The sequence below is a fragment of the Dreissena polymorpha genome, chromosome 2 (genome assembly GCF_020536995.1).
Source record: "Dreissena polymorpha isolate Duluth1 chromosome 2, UMN_Dpol_1.0, whole genome shotgun sequence".
NCBI lineage: Eukaryota > Metazoa > Mollusca > Bivalvia > Myida > Dreissenidae > Dreissena > Dreissena polymorpha.
Window position 1 is genome coordinate 66,168,324 of NC_068356.1, and position 16,738 is coordinate 66,185,061.

The 16,738-nt window shown below is 35.5% G+C and overlaps 1 protein-coding gene across 5 annotated transcripts in view; it reads left to right on the forward strand.

The window, feature by feature from the left end:
- Positions 1-15,684, forward strand: part of LOC127867381 (zinc finger protein 14-like) — a 74,309-nt gene extending 58,625 nt beyond the window's left edge. For 2 of the 5 annotated variants that reach the window (XM_052408495.1, XM_052408493.1), the window contains exons 2-6: positions 6,729-6,876; positions 7,316-7,680; positions 8,173-8,226; positions 9,714-9,914; positions 13,120-15,684. In XM_052408495.1, coding sequence (XP_052264455.1) covers positions 6,729-6,876; positions 7,316-7,680; positions 8,173-8,226; positions 9,714-9,914; positions 13,120-14,079 — 1,728 coding nt within the window. In that variant the 3' untranslated portion in view covers positions 14,080-15,684. Of the gene's footprint in view, positions 1-3,538; positions 3,797-6,728; positions 6,877-7,315; positions 7,681-8,172; positions 8,227-9,713; positions 9,915-13,119 lie in introns of those variants that run through there. The other 3 variants (XM_052408492.1, XM_052408494.1, XM_052408490.1) reach the window with 2 other exon arrangements.
- Positions 15,685-16,738: the final 1,054 nt, after the last annotated feature.

Genomic DNA, 16,738 nt, shown 5'->3' on the forward strand with positions numbered 1-16,738 from the left:
ACTACTTCATTTTCCATTAGTCATTATATCAATAAATGTATATTTTAACATACATATATTACATCTATTATAATATAAAATCTACATTTTTAGAAAAAAATAATTTATAGAAAATGTTGGCCTCATCTCAATTAGAACAGAGGATTTGTGTGAGCAAATGTTTTAGCTTTACAACTGGCTGTTAAGTCTTTCAAACGTACTATCGATATATTTTCCCAATAATAGTGCATTTCATCCCTGAGCTGGGGTTGTTTACAAATAATGAAGATTGTTAAAAATTGTTACATAGAAAACCTAACTATCAAGTGACACAAATGTGGCATTATTCCACGAAATATGCATTTTATATACAGCGGCGAACATAAAATACATAAGAATAATGAGATTGTGGCATTATCGCCTCTTTTGGTCCGCGAACCATGTATAATTTTGTATAGGAACAGAGATATATATTATTGAAATTATTTAAAATAAAATTGCATAAGGACCGGCCGCCCGGTCCTTCAGAGTCAAAAAAAAAAAAAGAAAGTAGTCCGGATGTAAATATATATCAATTTCGGCTTATTCCGTCTGTTTCCGGAAACTAGGAAAAAGTAGCAAATATCTATAGTATGTTTCTAAAAATACTACAGTTTATTCCGTCATTATTTGAAATAAACTTTCCTTATTTCCCTTTCCAATTAATTCCAAGAAAGCATCCGTTGTTTATAAACCTTCCGCCGATGTTGTCGTGTTTCCATCTCAAACACAACTGCATGTCAGTGAAAATAGTATGATCTTATCTAAACATGAAATCCCATTAAACCTTGACCGAAAACATTTAAACTGTGAACTGCGGTTTACAATCATAACGCAGTGTGGTGTATTTACTGCATGATCCGTCGAAGCTCATTAGCCATGCAAGCCTGAGATTATTTGGTCCGCGCTATGGTAATTCTGCAGCAAGCGGACCAAAAGAGTTCTGCGCCTCTATATATACTCCCGTTAATTGGTCTTCCCATTCATATAATACTTGAAAATGTTAATAATTTCATTTTAAAATCTGTAAGACACTTCCCCCAAAAAATACCAAGTCCCAGTTTTATGAATATGACCCCACAAAGAAACCCTTTTTCCGGAAAGTTCCTCTCCTTGCATGATGAATAAATGTTGGATGTAAAAAAAGCATCGCGCTCGCTATATATATACTCCCGTTATTTGGTCCGGACCAAAAGAGTTCTGTGCCTCTATATATACCCCCGTTATTTGGTCCGCTCATGTTAAATACTTAAAAATGTTAACAATTTCAAATTTAAATCTTTAACTCACTAACCCCCAAAAATACCACGCCCCAGTTTTAAAAATATGACCCCACAAAGAAACCCTCTTTCCGGAAAGTTTCTCGCTATGCAGGCCCGTAGCCAGGGTGTTGAAAAGGGGGGTGCGAATTTTTGCCATCGACGATTTTTATTGAGCAACGAAGTGGCGAAGGGGGTATGTGCGGGAGGGGATGTTCCCCTCCTGCAATCGGGGGCTTTGGAGGTCCTTTCCTAGAAAATTTTGAAAATTAAATGTAACCTACTGCATTCTGGTCGCCTTTTAACTGTATTTAGAGACTGAAGTTATAGAGCATTTTTAACCCGACACTAGTATGCGCGCACACACTTTGTTTACATATGCAACAATACATTTATAGAATGTTAAATCAAACAATAAGAACGGTATAAAATATCATTATTTATTGGAATCTTGGAATCTTAATAAAAGTTGTGTGCTTCACCATTCCAACATTCTACCATTCATAAATCGAGCAAATTAAATGGAAATATTTGACTTATTTTTTTTTCAAACCAATTGTTTGTCTGCTACTATGGATAGTACCAGAGGGTTAGCATTGCTCTAAACGTGCTAATAGTGACTTTTACAACAAACACTGATTAACAAAACTGGGTCTTCTCTAATATGCATCAATAATAAAAAGAGATAAAAATGGTATGACTGGTTACTTTAATTTTTTTAAACTATTTTTAACAAATAAGTTATCTTTTTCTAAACGAATTTCAGAAAAATATAACACTTAAGGCCTCATTAAGACCCTATAACCGCAAACTACTGGCCCTATGGTCTCAAAGTCCTTAACAATGTATACCAGGACTTCGAAGAAAGAAGATGTACTTATTTGCCCATTATATGCTCAAGATCCGTCACAGTTGATGAACATTAAACGTTAACGTCCACCTGATCATATGCTTTAACCTTTAAATTGATTATTACAACTGTTTGAGAGCAGGGCATTCCTAGTGTCAAGTTTGACATAATTAAAACATTGTGGAAAGTTATGCATGTGGAGCAGAACAGATGTCATTAAGTGTTGGTAAACTACAAAAAAAGCTAGATTGCTTTGTAGAAATGATTTGTGTTCTTGTCGTTCAACAACATAATAGCCTGTCTTGAGCATAGTTGATATTTTTGTTGCTGGAAAACCATTTAGCGGATCCGTAAATGGTTGTACGGGGATATAACAAAAAGACAACGCTGTCTGTCAAAAATTCTGTGCACAATGTGTAATTGTTATAAATCGTGGCTTCATCATTTTGTTATGATATCTATTAAAGTTATGGCTTTAACAGACATTAATAACGATGACAAAAGTTACAAAACAATCATTTAGTATCAACTATCTATAAACAATTATCGATTTTATACGGATTAAAGTGCCAGATAAATAATTATGCATTATACAGAAAAAAGTATCCATTTATAACACAGATTCTAATTCCATTTTGCGGGGACCGACTTCCTAGATATTCTAAAATTTTGCTGTCAAAATTTGTGTTGATTTCAACAATTCAACGGTTAAAAATTGTAAATAAAAATATCGCGCTATCTTGGGAACGACTTAATCGAAAAATTAATTAAATGGTGACCTGTCAGCTGCATATTGAATACAACATTATTTTAACGCTTAAAACCAAGAATCACTGGGTTCCTGGAAAAATTAAATAACCGTTTTTGCGTCAAATGAAGTTGCAACTACAACTGAACAAAGACCTATAGATAACTACATCTATAGGTCTTTGAACTGAAGTACAATGTTTTTTAATCGTCAAAAAGGTTTTTTAATCGTCAAAAAGAACGCACCCCCCCCCCCTGGCTACGGGTATGGCCTTGCATTATGAATAAATGTTGGATGTAAATGCATCGCAGTCGCTATATATATATATATACTCCCGTTATTTGGTCCGGAACAAAAGAGTCTGCACCTCTATAATGTATTCTTATTATTTGATCCGCTTATTAAACATACAATGAAATGCTAATAGTTTCATTTCTCCCGGACCAAATAACGGGAGTATATATTAGAATACAATTTTTTCTCAAAATATGTTCACTTACGGAATAAATTGCATTTTTGTAGAAAATGATGAAACAGTCGACTGTACAATCGTATTACCATTCTATAATACTGTATTCATACGCGAACAAAATAGGACAGAGAAAATATTATATTCTTACGCTAGAGAAAAAGCAACATATTAGTTACCAAAGAAGCATCGAAGATAGTTTGGTGTGCGGACCAAAAGAGGGGATATTTACGTTTTAACCGAAGCATTGTTACCTCTTCACAATGCCCAATATGTGGCCGGTTGACGTTTTGGTTGCCGGCTCGACTGTAATGTATCGCGATGATTGCCTCCCCTCATTGTCATTTTGTCATTTAGTTGACAAATTAATTTCGGGATACGAAAAGGAGATGAGTGTAGCTATGGCACCAAAACCAACGCCCCATGAAATATTGGCGAGAGTAGCTGATCTGGTACGTTAGTTTCTTTAATTTAACAATAACAAAAAATAAGGTATAATCTATTGGTGGTTTTTACAACCCGTTGAGTGTTGTTAATTGCACCTAGCAGAGTTAGGCCAACTTGTTGAAGCTCTCAAATATTAAGCTACTTTTTATATTGGTAATATTTGGAGCGTACAACGGGGGACCCATTTGAATAATGGTGGACATTTTGCCTTCTTTGCCTATATTGTTGCGCAAGGATTTTGTGCGCAACATCCAAGCCCTGATATCAGACGCTTAATATCAACGGATTGCATTAATATTTACATACCTGTGTAGATAATTTATTTCTCGATAATGTTCCGAAAAAGTTATGTAATGACACTTTGAATTTTGCACGCCTGAGCAATTTAGATCCAACCACTATTCAAATTTTCAATATCTCTCGATTCGCTCGCTGTGTAGATATAAATCAATAACACGACCTCGATGTAAAGCATCTGGTTTAGATGTAGAAGAATATACGGCGTAAAATACAGTTTGCGTGTGTCTGATGTAGTGCAGAGCGTTATATATAGTAAGCCGATGTTATTATACTTATCTGGATTAATTAAGCATTTTTTTTCTAAAGTGACAATTAAAAAGTTCTGAAATAATTTGCATCTTTTATTTTTATACTGTACATAAATAATATTGATACAGATCGTACAGTATACCGTCCTATGTAACGAAGAATTTATGTACATAAAACAACACAGACAGAGATGCAAAAAGACATGCATAAAAAGTTGCTGAAACTTAGAACAGTGAATAGAAACTGCACCATATCTGTTTTGAACATACGCTTATTAAATAAAAAAAGATGAGCATACTAGATCTAGTTAGGTAAAAGTCGGTGGTAAAAGCTCATGTTAAATAAAATAACGCGTACAGTACACGTTACACCGTTATGCCTTCTTCTGATTGGTTGATATTAAAATCTGTTTCATAATATGACAAGAGGTCAGTGATATTGTTGCGATTTAAGCAGAAGTTAAACTGAAGAATTTATAACTTCAATTCGACACTATTTGAATGAGGTAAAAATGGACTTCTGAACTAAAACTGAATGAGTTGGAAATGTTATTTTGCAATTTTACGCAAATTGATGAAAATTTTAACTTTCTGGTTTCCAACACATTTTTTACTTTTCCCCGATGAGATGTTCCAAAGAATTTAGCCCATATAAAAAGTATCTCTAAATTCTTATTAATGCGACTACTAGCAGAGTCTTCAAAAAATATATATATACTCAAACCTGGTTAACTCGGGGGTCGGTTTGTTTTGCGGTATTTCATTAGCGCCCTTTGGATTTTGTTTATGAACAAACCTGCGTGATTTACTTGTCAAATCTGTCAGATAACAGGGTTTTATTTAGGTACTTAAGGAATAATGTTTTGGGTCTAAACACCATGTTGATATATTAAATATTAATGATTGAATAGCCTATCACATTTGACATTACTGCATTTGAGCATTACTTTTTTACAGTGAAAATACATACATTTTAACCCTTTCAGTGCGGGAACCAAATTTTAAAGGCCTTTGCAAACAGTTTGGATCCAGAACGTGGCGTCTCATCAGGATCCAAACTGTTTGCTATTCTGATAGTATTCTTTGAAAAAAAATCGAAGAAAATGCTAATTTTAGAAATACAGCAGACGACATTTTTGCAGACGACAAATTTCCCAGCATGCAAAGGGTTAACTCTAATCAGAAGAAAACACCACCACTCTCCATCATTATTATCTAATAATCGGTTCAAATATATCCAAGGTCAACAGGATAGATAGAACTAAAATTAAATCAAACATATGATAAATTAAGAAAGATCTGACATACCATCAAAAGCTACAATCAATTAAGGCTTGATTGGTCATTGTTGGCTTGGGTACTACTTACATGTACCCCGGGTACTCTTAAGTATACTTACATGTACCCTGGGTACGGTAAATATACTTAATCGTACCAGGTCGATATAAGACTGTACCCAAGTTGTATTCCCGCCTAAAACCTGATGTCGTAACGCGCTACCAATGATCTTAAACAAACTTCTCTTTATAAAAAAAACTGTATCAACATGCATTTTGAGTATAAGTTTCGATAATTTAGAGGCCATTTTATAGAAAATCTACATAAATGTGAATATAATTAATTTAAAAAAATAACCTACAAGGACCGATTTAGTGTTTAATTTCCCAGGTACGTTTAAAATTTAGTATATGTACCGTACCCGGGATACATGTAAGCAAACTTAAACATACATTTTCAGAGGACATAATTGTTAACTTCAGTGGTTTTGTAGGTAATTGCCTTGCTATATTTTATCGTGAAGAGCCTCATTTACACAGCATTATTTTATTGTGCGGACCATAACCCAAAAAGTGTTAAAGGAATGATTCTTCATATAATTATAGAGGATGTGCGAAGAGGTGCAGGGTTTTTATGTATATAAGCCCTGCTCTGTGAAAAGGGTGTTTAATTCATGTGCTTAAAGTGTCGTTCCAGATTAGCCTGTGCAGGCAAGGCACTTTCGGCCTATAGTCTTGATATTTGCTAAGAAGAGGCTTTCTTTAAACAGAATGTATCATAAAAGCAGAAAGTGTCGTCCCTGATTAGCAGTTGTGGACTGCACAGGCTAATCTGGGATGACACTTTACAAATATAAATTAAACCCCTTTCACATGGCCATATATAGAATTTTGCTGTTTGTTTTATTATCTTGTGCAAAGCATAATTATTTTATTGATTATAAAGAAAAATCATGTATAAAGAGAGTAAATTGAGCTTTCTATTCTTCACTGAATATTATAATAAAACCCAAAATCCACAACTTTGAAGACCAAGATCATACTTTTTGTGTCAAAATGATATTTTATGCCATTTGAAACTAACAGTGGCAGCACACGTTTTTTCTTTTCAGTGCCAAGCATTTGAAACTTCAGACATGCATGCTTTTGTGATGTTTATTGATACCTCGTCAGTGACAGATGTGAAGAGTTCTGGAACTAACCTTGGTGCAAAATTTGTCCAATCCAACCCTGACATTGGAAAGGCGTTTGAGACGTTTTGTGAGTATACATGTATTACAAAGTTACTGACATTCAAGGTAACCGTTCATAAATAAAGCGATGAAGCGGTAATGTGATATTTTCTGATGTTAATTGCAACATTCAAACACAGTGTGCTCGCTTATAAATTAAAAAAAGTAGAAAATAATGAGACAAACGTTGATATACATTAATGCGCAAATTATTGGAATTTCTCAACATTTTTGAGTGGCTGAACCAGATATACTTAATTTAAAACACATTTTACCAGAAAACTGTAAAATGCCAAAATCATATATATTGGTCCACATCAAATTTCATGGTTTTTGTGGTAACATAAATTGGTGACCTCTCTAATATGTGGGTAAAAAGAGGAATTTGTGGCGGGTCAACCCACAAAATCATCACAAATGTATAATAATAATTATTTAATGGTATTTTAACTTTACTGTTGAAACAGGTACCAATTGGAATACCCTGAAAGAAGACGATGACATTTCTTCCCAACGCAGTGATGCAGACAACTTATTTGGTGGTTCTTTGTTGTCAGATTCTGTATTGGAGGTGAAATCTGAAATAGAAGAAGAAAATCCATATGACTGTGATACAGATGTTGAGACAGACATTGATGAATCCGTGGATGAAATGGGTGACATGACACTCATCATAAAGAAGGAAACCGCTACTGGTTCTAACATGCCAAAACAAGGTGAAGATTCGGATGATGCTGGTACTTCAAAAAAGGGAATGAAGACAAGATGCGTTAAGAAAAAGAAAGAAAAGCTGTTTGCTAATACCAAGGATAGATATGGTGTTAGTAAAATGGTAAAAACTTAACTGCATATTGGCGATAAACTTTGTATCATTATTTTGGTTGTTGTTCTATGTTGAGATATTTATATTTCTCTTATCACTAGAAGTTTGCTAACAATATGAAATTGATACTGATTAAATAGTAAAACTGAATATGAAGGCTTCTAAAACGAAGCAGTACTTTCTTCTTAAGTGCACTGAAAGCAAGCATGGATAAATGTGAAATTGTATTGCTAGTCTGTGTATGGAAATTGAATTGGTGTCCGTATTAGACATTGGCAAGAAAATCCACAAATTCAAAATCAAACAAAAATGCCAGCTTTTAAGAATTCAAAACATTTCATGTCAACAAAAAAATGAGTATACAGTAGTTATATACGTTAGTTATATACAGTTGTTATATACAGTAGTTACCGGTATATACAGTAGTTATTAACAGTAGTTTCTATGAACGCTCATTAAGCCTGATATTCCCACAACATAAATGGAGTTTTATCTTTGTAGCTATCACATCTTAGAAAGTCTGCAATGAGACTGCCCTCAAAAGTGAACTGTCATGTAAGTTTGTATTTATGATGGTCAAATTCGTGGTAAACTCAATATTTTATTAGAGAATTGTTTTGTGTGTATATCATTTAAGAAAAACATTTTATTCATTAAAAAACGACTGCATAGGTTTTTTAATTTACAGAAAAAAGTATTTCTTGCATCTGAAAATGAGTGTCAAGGCCAGGTATTTTTAGACAAAAATATATTGCTGGGTTTCCTGGACATTCCATTATATCAATGATATACGTTTAAAAAATGTCTAAAGGAATTTAACTTGTACTTTTATTATACCACCTTCATGAATGGCAAAATCAATTGTATATATTTTAACGTAATTTGTCACGATTTCGGGTATAAATTTTCGGACGTATTTTACCCAGTTAAATCCAGACCGATTGATGTTGCCGGAAAATATGATCCCTGTATATCATATATATTGTCGTATGCCATCCACTGTGTCAACCAATCAAATTGTATTTATTAAAAGGTCATATAATATAAACTTATTCATTAATGCATTTGAAGTATTTAAAGTGTTGATTTGTTTTCAAAAACAGGGGTTATTTTAAAGCCACATAAATACTAAAAATCAACGAATGTTTTGTAAAATAAAGTTTAACCATAAAAAATCCTTAAAGCAATAGCCAAATAGCCAAAATTTCAACCCTAGATGTTGTCTGATAAAATAGATTTAACGAGATACAGTTTGTGTCTTGTTAAATCTATAATTACATATCAATTCTAGCATTTAAATTTTAAGAAGTATTCGTTGGTTTTTAGTATTTATGTGACTTTAAAAACTGTTCTTGAGCCCATTTCCAGGGTACATCCATTTCTTTAAGTCTTTCAAATTTGTTTTTATCAGTTCTATCGAAATAAGGATAGAAATCATAATGTTTTATTCACATGCTAGTTTTGAATTGCACAATTTCGACCATTACTTTGCAGTTATGTACAAATGTACAATGTCTACCCAAAAAGGGATAGAAATTATAATAAAAGTCTAACTTAGTAGCTATGTAAAAAGTCTTTCACCACCAATATCAAAATGTCTCAAACACATGCCAGTTTTTGTCATTGCACAAGTTAGTCTTTTACTTTATACATGTAGCTATGTACAAAGTCTTTCACCACTTAGTTCATAATGTCTCAATCACTTGCCAGTTTTTTCAATACGCAATTTAGACCTTTACTTTTCAGCTAAGTACAAACTCTTTCATGACCAAGATCTCATTCACTTGCCATGTGCCACAATTTAGACCTTGACTTTTCAGCTAAGTACAAACTCTTTCACGACCAAGATCTCTCTCACTAGCCATGTGCCACAATTTAGACCTTGACTTTTCAGCTAAGTACAAACTCTTTCACGACCAAGATCTCTCTCACTAGCCATGTGCCACAATTTAGACCTTGACTTTTCAGCTAAGTACAAACTCTTTCACGACCAAGATCTCTCTCACTAGCCATGTGCCACAATTTAGACCTTGACTTTTCAGCTATGTACAAAGTCTTTCACGACCAAGTTCTCTCTGACTCGCCACGTGAAACTGTGGCATGCATCCTGGTCCTGTGACAAGTGCAAGGAAGACTTTGGTAGCCGCCGGGCCTTCGTGTGTCACATGAAGACAGCTCATGCCAACGAACTTGATGAACTCGGACTAACGAAGGCTAAACCCAACCCATTGTTTAATTGTGAAGTAAGTTTCTTATTTTAGTCTCTTTGACAGAAAACTGGGCTTCGTGCATGAGCGTAAAGTGTCTTTCCAGATGAGCCTGTGCAGTCTGCACAGATAAATCAGGAACGATATGATTGGCTTACTCTGTCTTTAAACCAAAGATAATAATAACTGGTAACATTAAATGTTAAACGGTTAATGTTTTTTGTAACCTGTTGCATGCCTACTATAAACAGTTAATTTCTATTGGATATATTAAGTACATCTGCTATCAATCCTTACTTTATAGCCTTATCATAAAACTTTGATAGAACAAGAGGGCCAAGATGGCCCTAGTTTGCTCACCTGAGAGGAGTCGGTTCATTCAATCTTTACCGAATGTCAAACTTGACCTAGATATTGTCCAGACAAACATCCTGGTCAAGTTTAATCATTATTTCATCTACCAGTCGTGATCAATATACCTATGAAGTTTCATGATCCTAGGCGTAAGCATTCTTGAGTTATCATCCAGAAACCAATTTTCTAAGTTGAGTCACCATGACCTTTACTGCCATTGTGTGAATATGTTATTTGGCACTGTGACCTTGACCTTTGACCTAGTGACCTGATAATCGGGGTCATCTGCGAGTCATGATCACTATACCTATGAAGTTTCATGAACCTAGGCATAAGCGTTCTTGAGTTATCATCCAGAAACCATTTTACTATTTCAGGTCACCGTGACCTTTGACCTAGTGACCTGAAAATCAATAGGGATCATCTGCGAGTCATAATCATTGTACCAATGAAGTTTCATGATCCTAGGCATAAGCGTTCTTGAGTTATCATCCAGACACCATTTTACTATTTCAGGTCACCCAGACCTTGACCTTTGACCTAGTGACCTGAAAATCAATATGGGTCATCTTCGAGTCATGATCAATGTACCTATGAAGTTTCATGATCCTAGGCATAAGAGCTCTTGAGTTATCATCTGGAAACCATTTTACTATTTTGGGTCACCTTGGCCTTTGACCTAGTGGCCTGAAAATCAATAGGGGTCATCTACGAGTCATGATCAATGTACCTATGAAATTTCATGATCCTAGGCCTGAGCGTTCTTGAGTTATCATCCAGAAACCATTTTACTATTTGGGGTCGAAACCATTTTACTATTTTGGGTCATGGTGACCTTGACGTTTGACCTAGTGACTTGAAAATCAATAGGGGTCATCTACGAGTTATGATCAATATACCTATGAAGTTTCATGATCCTAGGCCTAAGCGTTCTTGAGTTATCATCTGGAAACTATTTTACTATTTGGGGTCATCATGACCTTGACCTTTAACCTAGTGACCTGAAAATCAATAGGGGTTATCTCTAGTCATGATCAATGTAGCTTTGAAGTTTCATGATCCTAGGCATAAGCGTTCTTGAGTTATCATCCGGAAACCATTTTACTGCTTTGGGTCACGGTGACCTTGACCTTTGACCTAGTGACCTGAAAATCAATAGGGGTCATCTACCAGTTATGATCAATGTACCTATGAAGTTTCATGATCCTAGGCCTAAGCGTTCTTGAGTTATTATCTGGAAACCATTTTACTATTTGGGGTCATCATGACCTTGACCTTTAACCTAGTGACCTGAAAATCAATAGTGGTTATTTCTAGTCATGATCAATGTAGCTTTGAAGTTTCATGATCCTAGGCATAAGCGTTCTTGAGTTATCACCCGGAAACCATTTTACTGCTTTGGGTCACCGTGACCTTGACCTTTGACCTAGTGACCTGAAATTCAATAGGGGTCATCTGCGAGTCATGATCAATGTATCTATGAAGTTTCATGATCCTAGGCATAAGTGTTCTTGAGTTATCATCCGGAAACCATTGTACTAATTCGGGTCATCCTGACCTTAACATTTGACCTAGTGACCTAAAAATCAATAGGAGTCATCTGCGAGTTATGATCAATGTACCTATGAAGTTTCATGATCCTTGGCATAAGCGCTCTTGAGTAATCATTCGGAAACCATCTGGTGGACAGATGGACCGACATGAGCAAAACAATATACCCCCTCTTCTTCGAAGGGGGGGGGGAGCATTATGAGAAAACTGCCTCCTCCCAGCAGCCATGTTATTCAACTGACCGGAACCATTTTTGAACTCAACTCTCGTATCAAGGAAACAAATGTTCTGAGCAAATGTCATGAAAATTGGGCCAAAAATGTGACTTCTACTGTGTTCACATGTTTTCACTATATACATATAGAGAAAAATGCCCCTCCCACTGGCAGCCATGTTTTTTCACCAATCCCGACCATTTTCAAACTCGTCCGAGATATCAATAAAACCAATGTTTTGACCAACTTTTATGATGATTGGGCAAAAATTTTGACTTCTAGAGTGTTTACAAGGTTTCTCTATAGCCAAATCAGGAAAACTTCCACTTTATACATACAGAGAAAAATGCACCGCCCACTGGCGGCCATGTTTTTTCACCGATCTCGACTATTTTCGAATTCGTCCGAGACATCAATTGAACCAATGTTTTCACCAACTTTCATGATGGTTGGGCAAAAATTGTGACTTCTAGAGTGTTTACTAGGTTTCTCTATAGCCAAATAAGGAAAACTGCCCCGCCCAATGGCGGCCATGTTTTTCAACGGATCAGAACCACTTTTGAACTCAACCAAGATATCATTGAGACAAACATTTGACAAAGTTACATGAAGATTTCGGCATGAAATGTGACTTCTACAGTGTTAACAAGGTTTTTCTTTTTTTTGACCTAGTGACCTAGTTTTTGACCCGACACAACCCAGTTTCGAACTCGGCCGAGATTTTATTGGGGCAAAGCTTTTGACCAAGTTTCATGAAGATGGGACAAGAAATGTGGCCTCTATAGTGTTAAGGAGCAAATGTTTACGGACGGACGGACATACAAAGGACAAAGACCGGTCAGAAAAGCTCACCTGAGCAATCAGGTTAGCTATTAAAAAACCTTAGGTATTTTGCAATATTCTGCAGTTGCTTTCAGTCTTTGGTGGAAATCTTGATAACAGTCCAAGATTAGGAAACACACCTAAAAACTCTACATGGCAAGCAACTGTGACTATATCTATCGCTCCTGCATTATATTTCATGTCGAGAGCGTGTGTACAGGTTGGCCTGGCTTTAACTTTGCCAATTATTGTAAACATCAAGGCATTATTAAGAACGATTTTTTCCTGTCATGTTCCAGATTTGCAACATGGTGTTTCTGACCAAATTTTCTGTTTCACGACACAAGCTGGTGAAGCACAATCCTAAAGTCTTTGAGTGTGAAATCTGTCATGAAAAATTCGCCTCAGACAAACTTCTCCGTGAACATAACGAAGATGTGCATCTGAAGGTGTGGAGCTCATGCAAGGAATGTGGACAGACCTTCAGTAACAAGACGGAATTTAGATTTCATAAAAAAGAGCATCGAGTCGAGAAAGTGATTGATAATCCGTTCAACAAATGCCTCATATGCGAGAAGGAGTATAGTTCAGCAAAAGAGTTGCGCAGACACACTAGTCGAGTTCACAGCAGCGCCAAGTATCCCTGTCATAGATGTGGGAAATGTTTTGGTCTGGTTGCTGACTTAAAAGTCCACGAAAAGTCACATACGAACGAGTTCAAATGTCAGTATTGCTCAAAGGTGCTCAAGTCTGCCAAAATTTTACGAGATCATGAAAATGGACATACAAAAGAGACTGTGTTTGTTTGCGACATTTGTGGCATTGAGTTTTACAATAACACGTCGCTGGCTCATCACCGAAAACGCCATATTTTCGGCAGCGCATCCTTCAAGAAACCAAAGTCAAGATGTCAGTATTGTTCTGCAATTTTTGAATCCAGTTATTACCTGTCCAAACATTTACGAGACCATCATCTGGAAAGAGCTCTGGAGGATAAAAGTGCGTATATAAAAATGTGCGAATTTTGTAATAAGGTCTTCATCAGTGAAAAGTTCCAAAAGCACCTAGATATGCACACCCAAACAAAACGTCACCAGTGTGGCGTGTGTTCTAAAGCCTTTGTGGACAAGAGCAATCTATTTACCCATTGTGTAAAGGTGCACAAAATGAAGAAACACCCGTGTCCTGTGTGCAAGCGGATCTTCTGGGGTCCAGATCAACTGAGCTTTCACACAGCAATAGAACATAAACAAGAATAGCTTGGTCCGATGATGCAGTATTTCTGGATGCTGCATACATTCAATTAAGTAGATGGTCTTTGCTGTTTGTCTGGCTAAAAATATTTTATTGCCCACACTTTCAATGTCAAATAAACAATACTTTTTACAGTGCAATTTATATACGATCATATTGCCATGCTTCACCCTCATCTATTAATTTTATGTAAGCCAGTGAGAAATACATTTTCTGCAAAATGGTTTAGATTTTTTTGTCATCTACCGGTTTCACCGGAGGGGACTTATGGTTTGCACTCTGTGTGTCAGTCCGTCCGTCAGTCACACTTTCCTGGATCCTGCGATAACTGTAAAAGTTCTTCATATTTTTTCATGAAACATGGATAGATGGCATAAGGGACATTATGCACGTCATTTCATTTTGTTCCTACGTCAAAAATTCTGGTTGCTATGGCAACAAATAAGAAAAAATCAGACAATGGTTGAGCCGTTAGGGGACATATATTGCTTGGCACTAGTCTTGTTTTAAATTATTTTTTGGGGGGGTAAGTTCACTGATAATTTCCTTTTTTATTATTCAAATTCACAGAATTCCATGCTGGGCTTGTGTCAGAACAGTGTCCATGTCATTTGAAATCAGTGCCAGATTGACATTATTAACCCATTTATGCCTATCGTCTAGAAAAAAGGCCTTGGCAAACAGCATAGACCTAGATGAGACGCCGCATCATGCGGCGTCTCATCAGGGTCTGCGCTGTTGACTTAAAGGAATTTCTGTAAGAAATATTCTAAATATAGAAATAAATATATTAGACATCCCTAATTTTGGAAATAAATTGATCCAACTTAGAAGGATGGGAGAGTCCACTAGGCATAAATGGGTTAATATACAAGTTACACTCAAACAGACATAGGAACTTCTTGAAAAAATATTTGGGAAGTGAAACACCATCAAATGAAATGTGATGTCTGAGGGACTTTGGGTACAGACAATAGTTTGCTTTGACAGTAATTTAAAATGTACAGGTCAATGTCTTACAAGTTTTTCCAAGTATATTGTATAGTATTTTATATACTATGACAAGAATTTTTGTTTCAACTACAATGTTTACATGAAATTTTGTAAACAAAAACTCTAGTATTCCATGCTAGTATACTTTTTTTCAGCTAAGTGTGAAGTGCTGAGGGGTGGGTAAATAAATTAATTGACTTTTTGTCTTTGTTATATGTTATTGATGTGTAATAAATAATATATAAATAATATGCAATGTTAAAATTTGAATGTATCTGCATACTCTGAGACATTTGTAAAAATAATGATTACTTGTTGTATTAGAATTAGTTGATCTTTATTTTATTGTAAAAGAAATGTCGATCTGAATGTTTTAATCTAAGTGCCAAAGTTTGAGTTTTAATTTTCATATGGCATATGCGAAGTTGTATCAAAGAGTATCAGTGCTAGAGCTTTCAGAGCTTATTCTGTTCTGAATGAATGACCTTGATCTTTGTGTGTAAGATTAAAAATTGTAACTCTGTAAAATTATTAAGTGTTGTTCTAAATGTATGCAAGTCTGAATGTATTGTTGTTGTTGTTTGTAACTAATATATATAATAAAATGCATATTTGAATATGTTGTGTTAAATTGTGTATCAAAAAAGTCACAATGTATGTTGTCATGACAGTTTCATTTGATAACTATTTCAGGTACAAACTTTCGCGCTGCACTGGTATCAGTGTCCTTGTTCATTTTACTTTTCAAATTTGACAAGTATTTGCACCATAAGAGTGGCAGTTATTTTGAACTTCGGTGAGCAATTTAATGCCATCATGTCCGTCTTGTTGGCTCTTGTTAGCTTTAAGCTTTTATGGTCGATGGCCGTCCAGCGTCAATGGTCGTCCATCGTGTGTTGTCATTTGTCTGTTGTTAGTCATCAATAATTTACCTCAAATGACAACTCATCCAAAATAATTAAGCCGATTTACTTGAAACTTCACCATGAGAATCCTTGGCTGACCTCTTTGAAAGTTGTTACAATCATTCTAGTCTGCTAAATCAAACCAGAACTAAAAAAATGTTAACTGGAAACTAAAATTATCTCAAAAACAGCAAGACTCGAGGAATTAAACCCTTTCCCACACAGATGCAATGTGAAAATGGCTATGTGCAAACAGCAAAAAACCAGAACAGCCTGCGAGTAACTAAGTAGTAAAGGGTTCAATTTTATCACTGGGTGCAAAACTGGCCAAGCCCCATCACTCAGGGGAGGGATCTAGGGCCATCTTTTATATTGTTATCAGCATTATTTATCATTTTTATTGGAATAATTTGTAGAATCAACTAGTATTTTATGCCTTATCAGAACTCATGATTTACTAATTTGTAGTTAAAATAACAAGAAACTGTCGGAAACAGGTGATGCTCCTCAAATGTTTTTTTGGGCACAATATTGACAGTTAATGGAAAAAAAATAATTTCAAAGGGCCATAACTATGTGAAAAATCATCCGACCAGAACCCGCTGATAATATGCACATCTCCTCTTGGAAGTGAAGCTTCCCATTAAGTTTCATTGAATTCTGGTCATTAGTTGCTGAGAAATAGCCCGGACAAAAATTGTGCACTGACGGACAGACGAAGTGGCGACTATATGCTCCCCCCCAAAAATGTTGGGGGAGCATAATA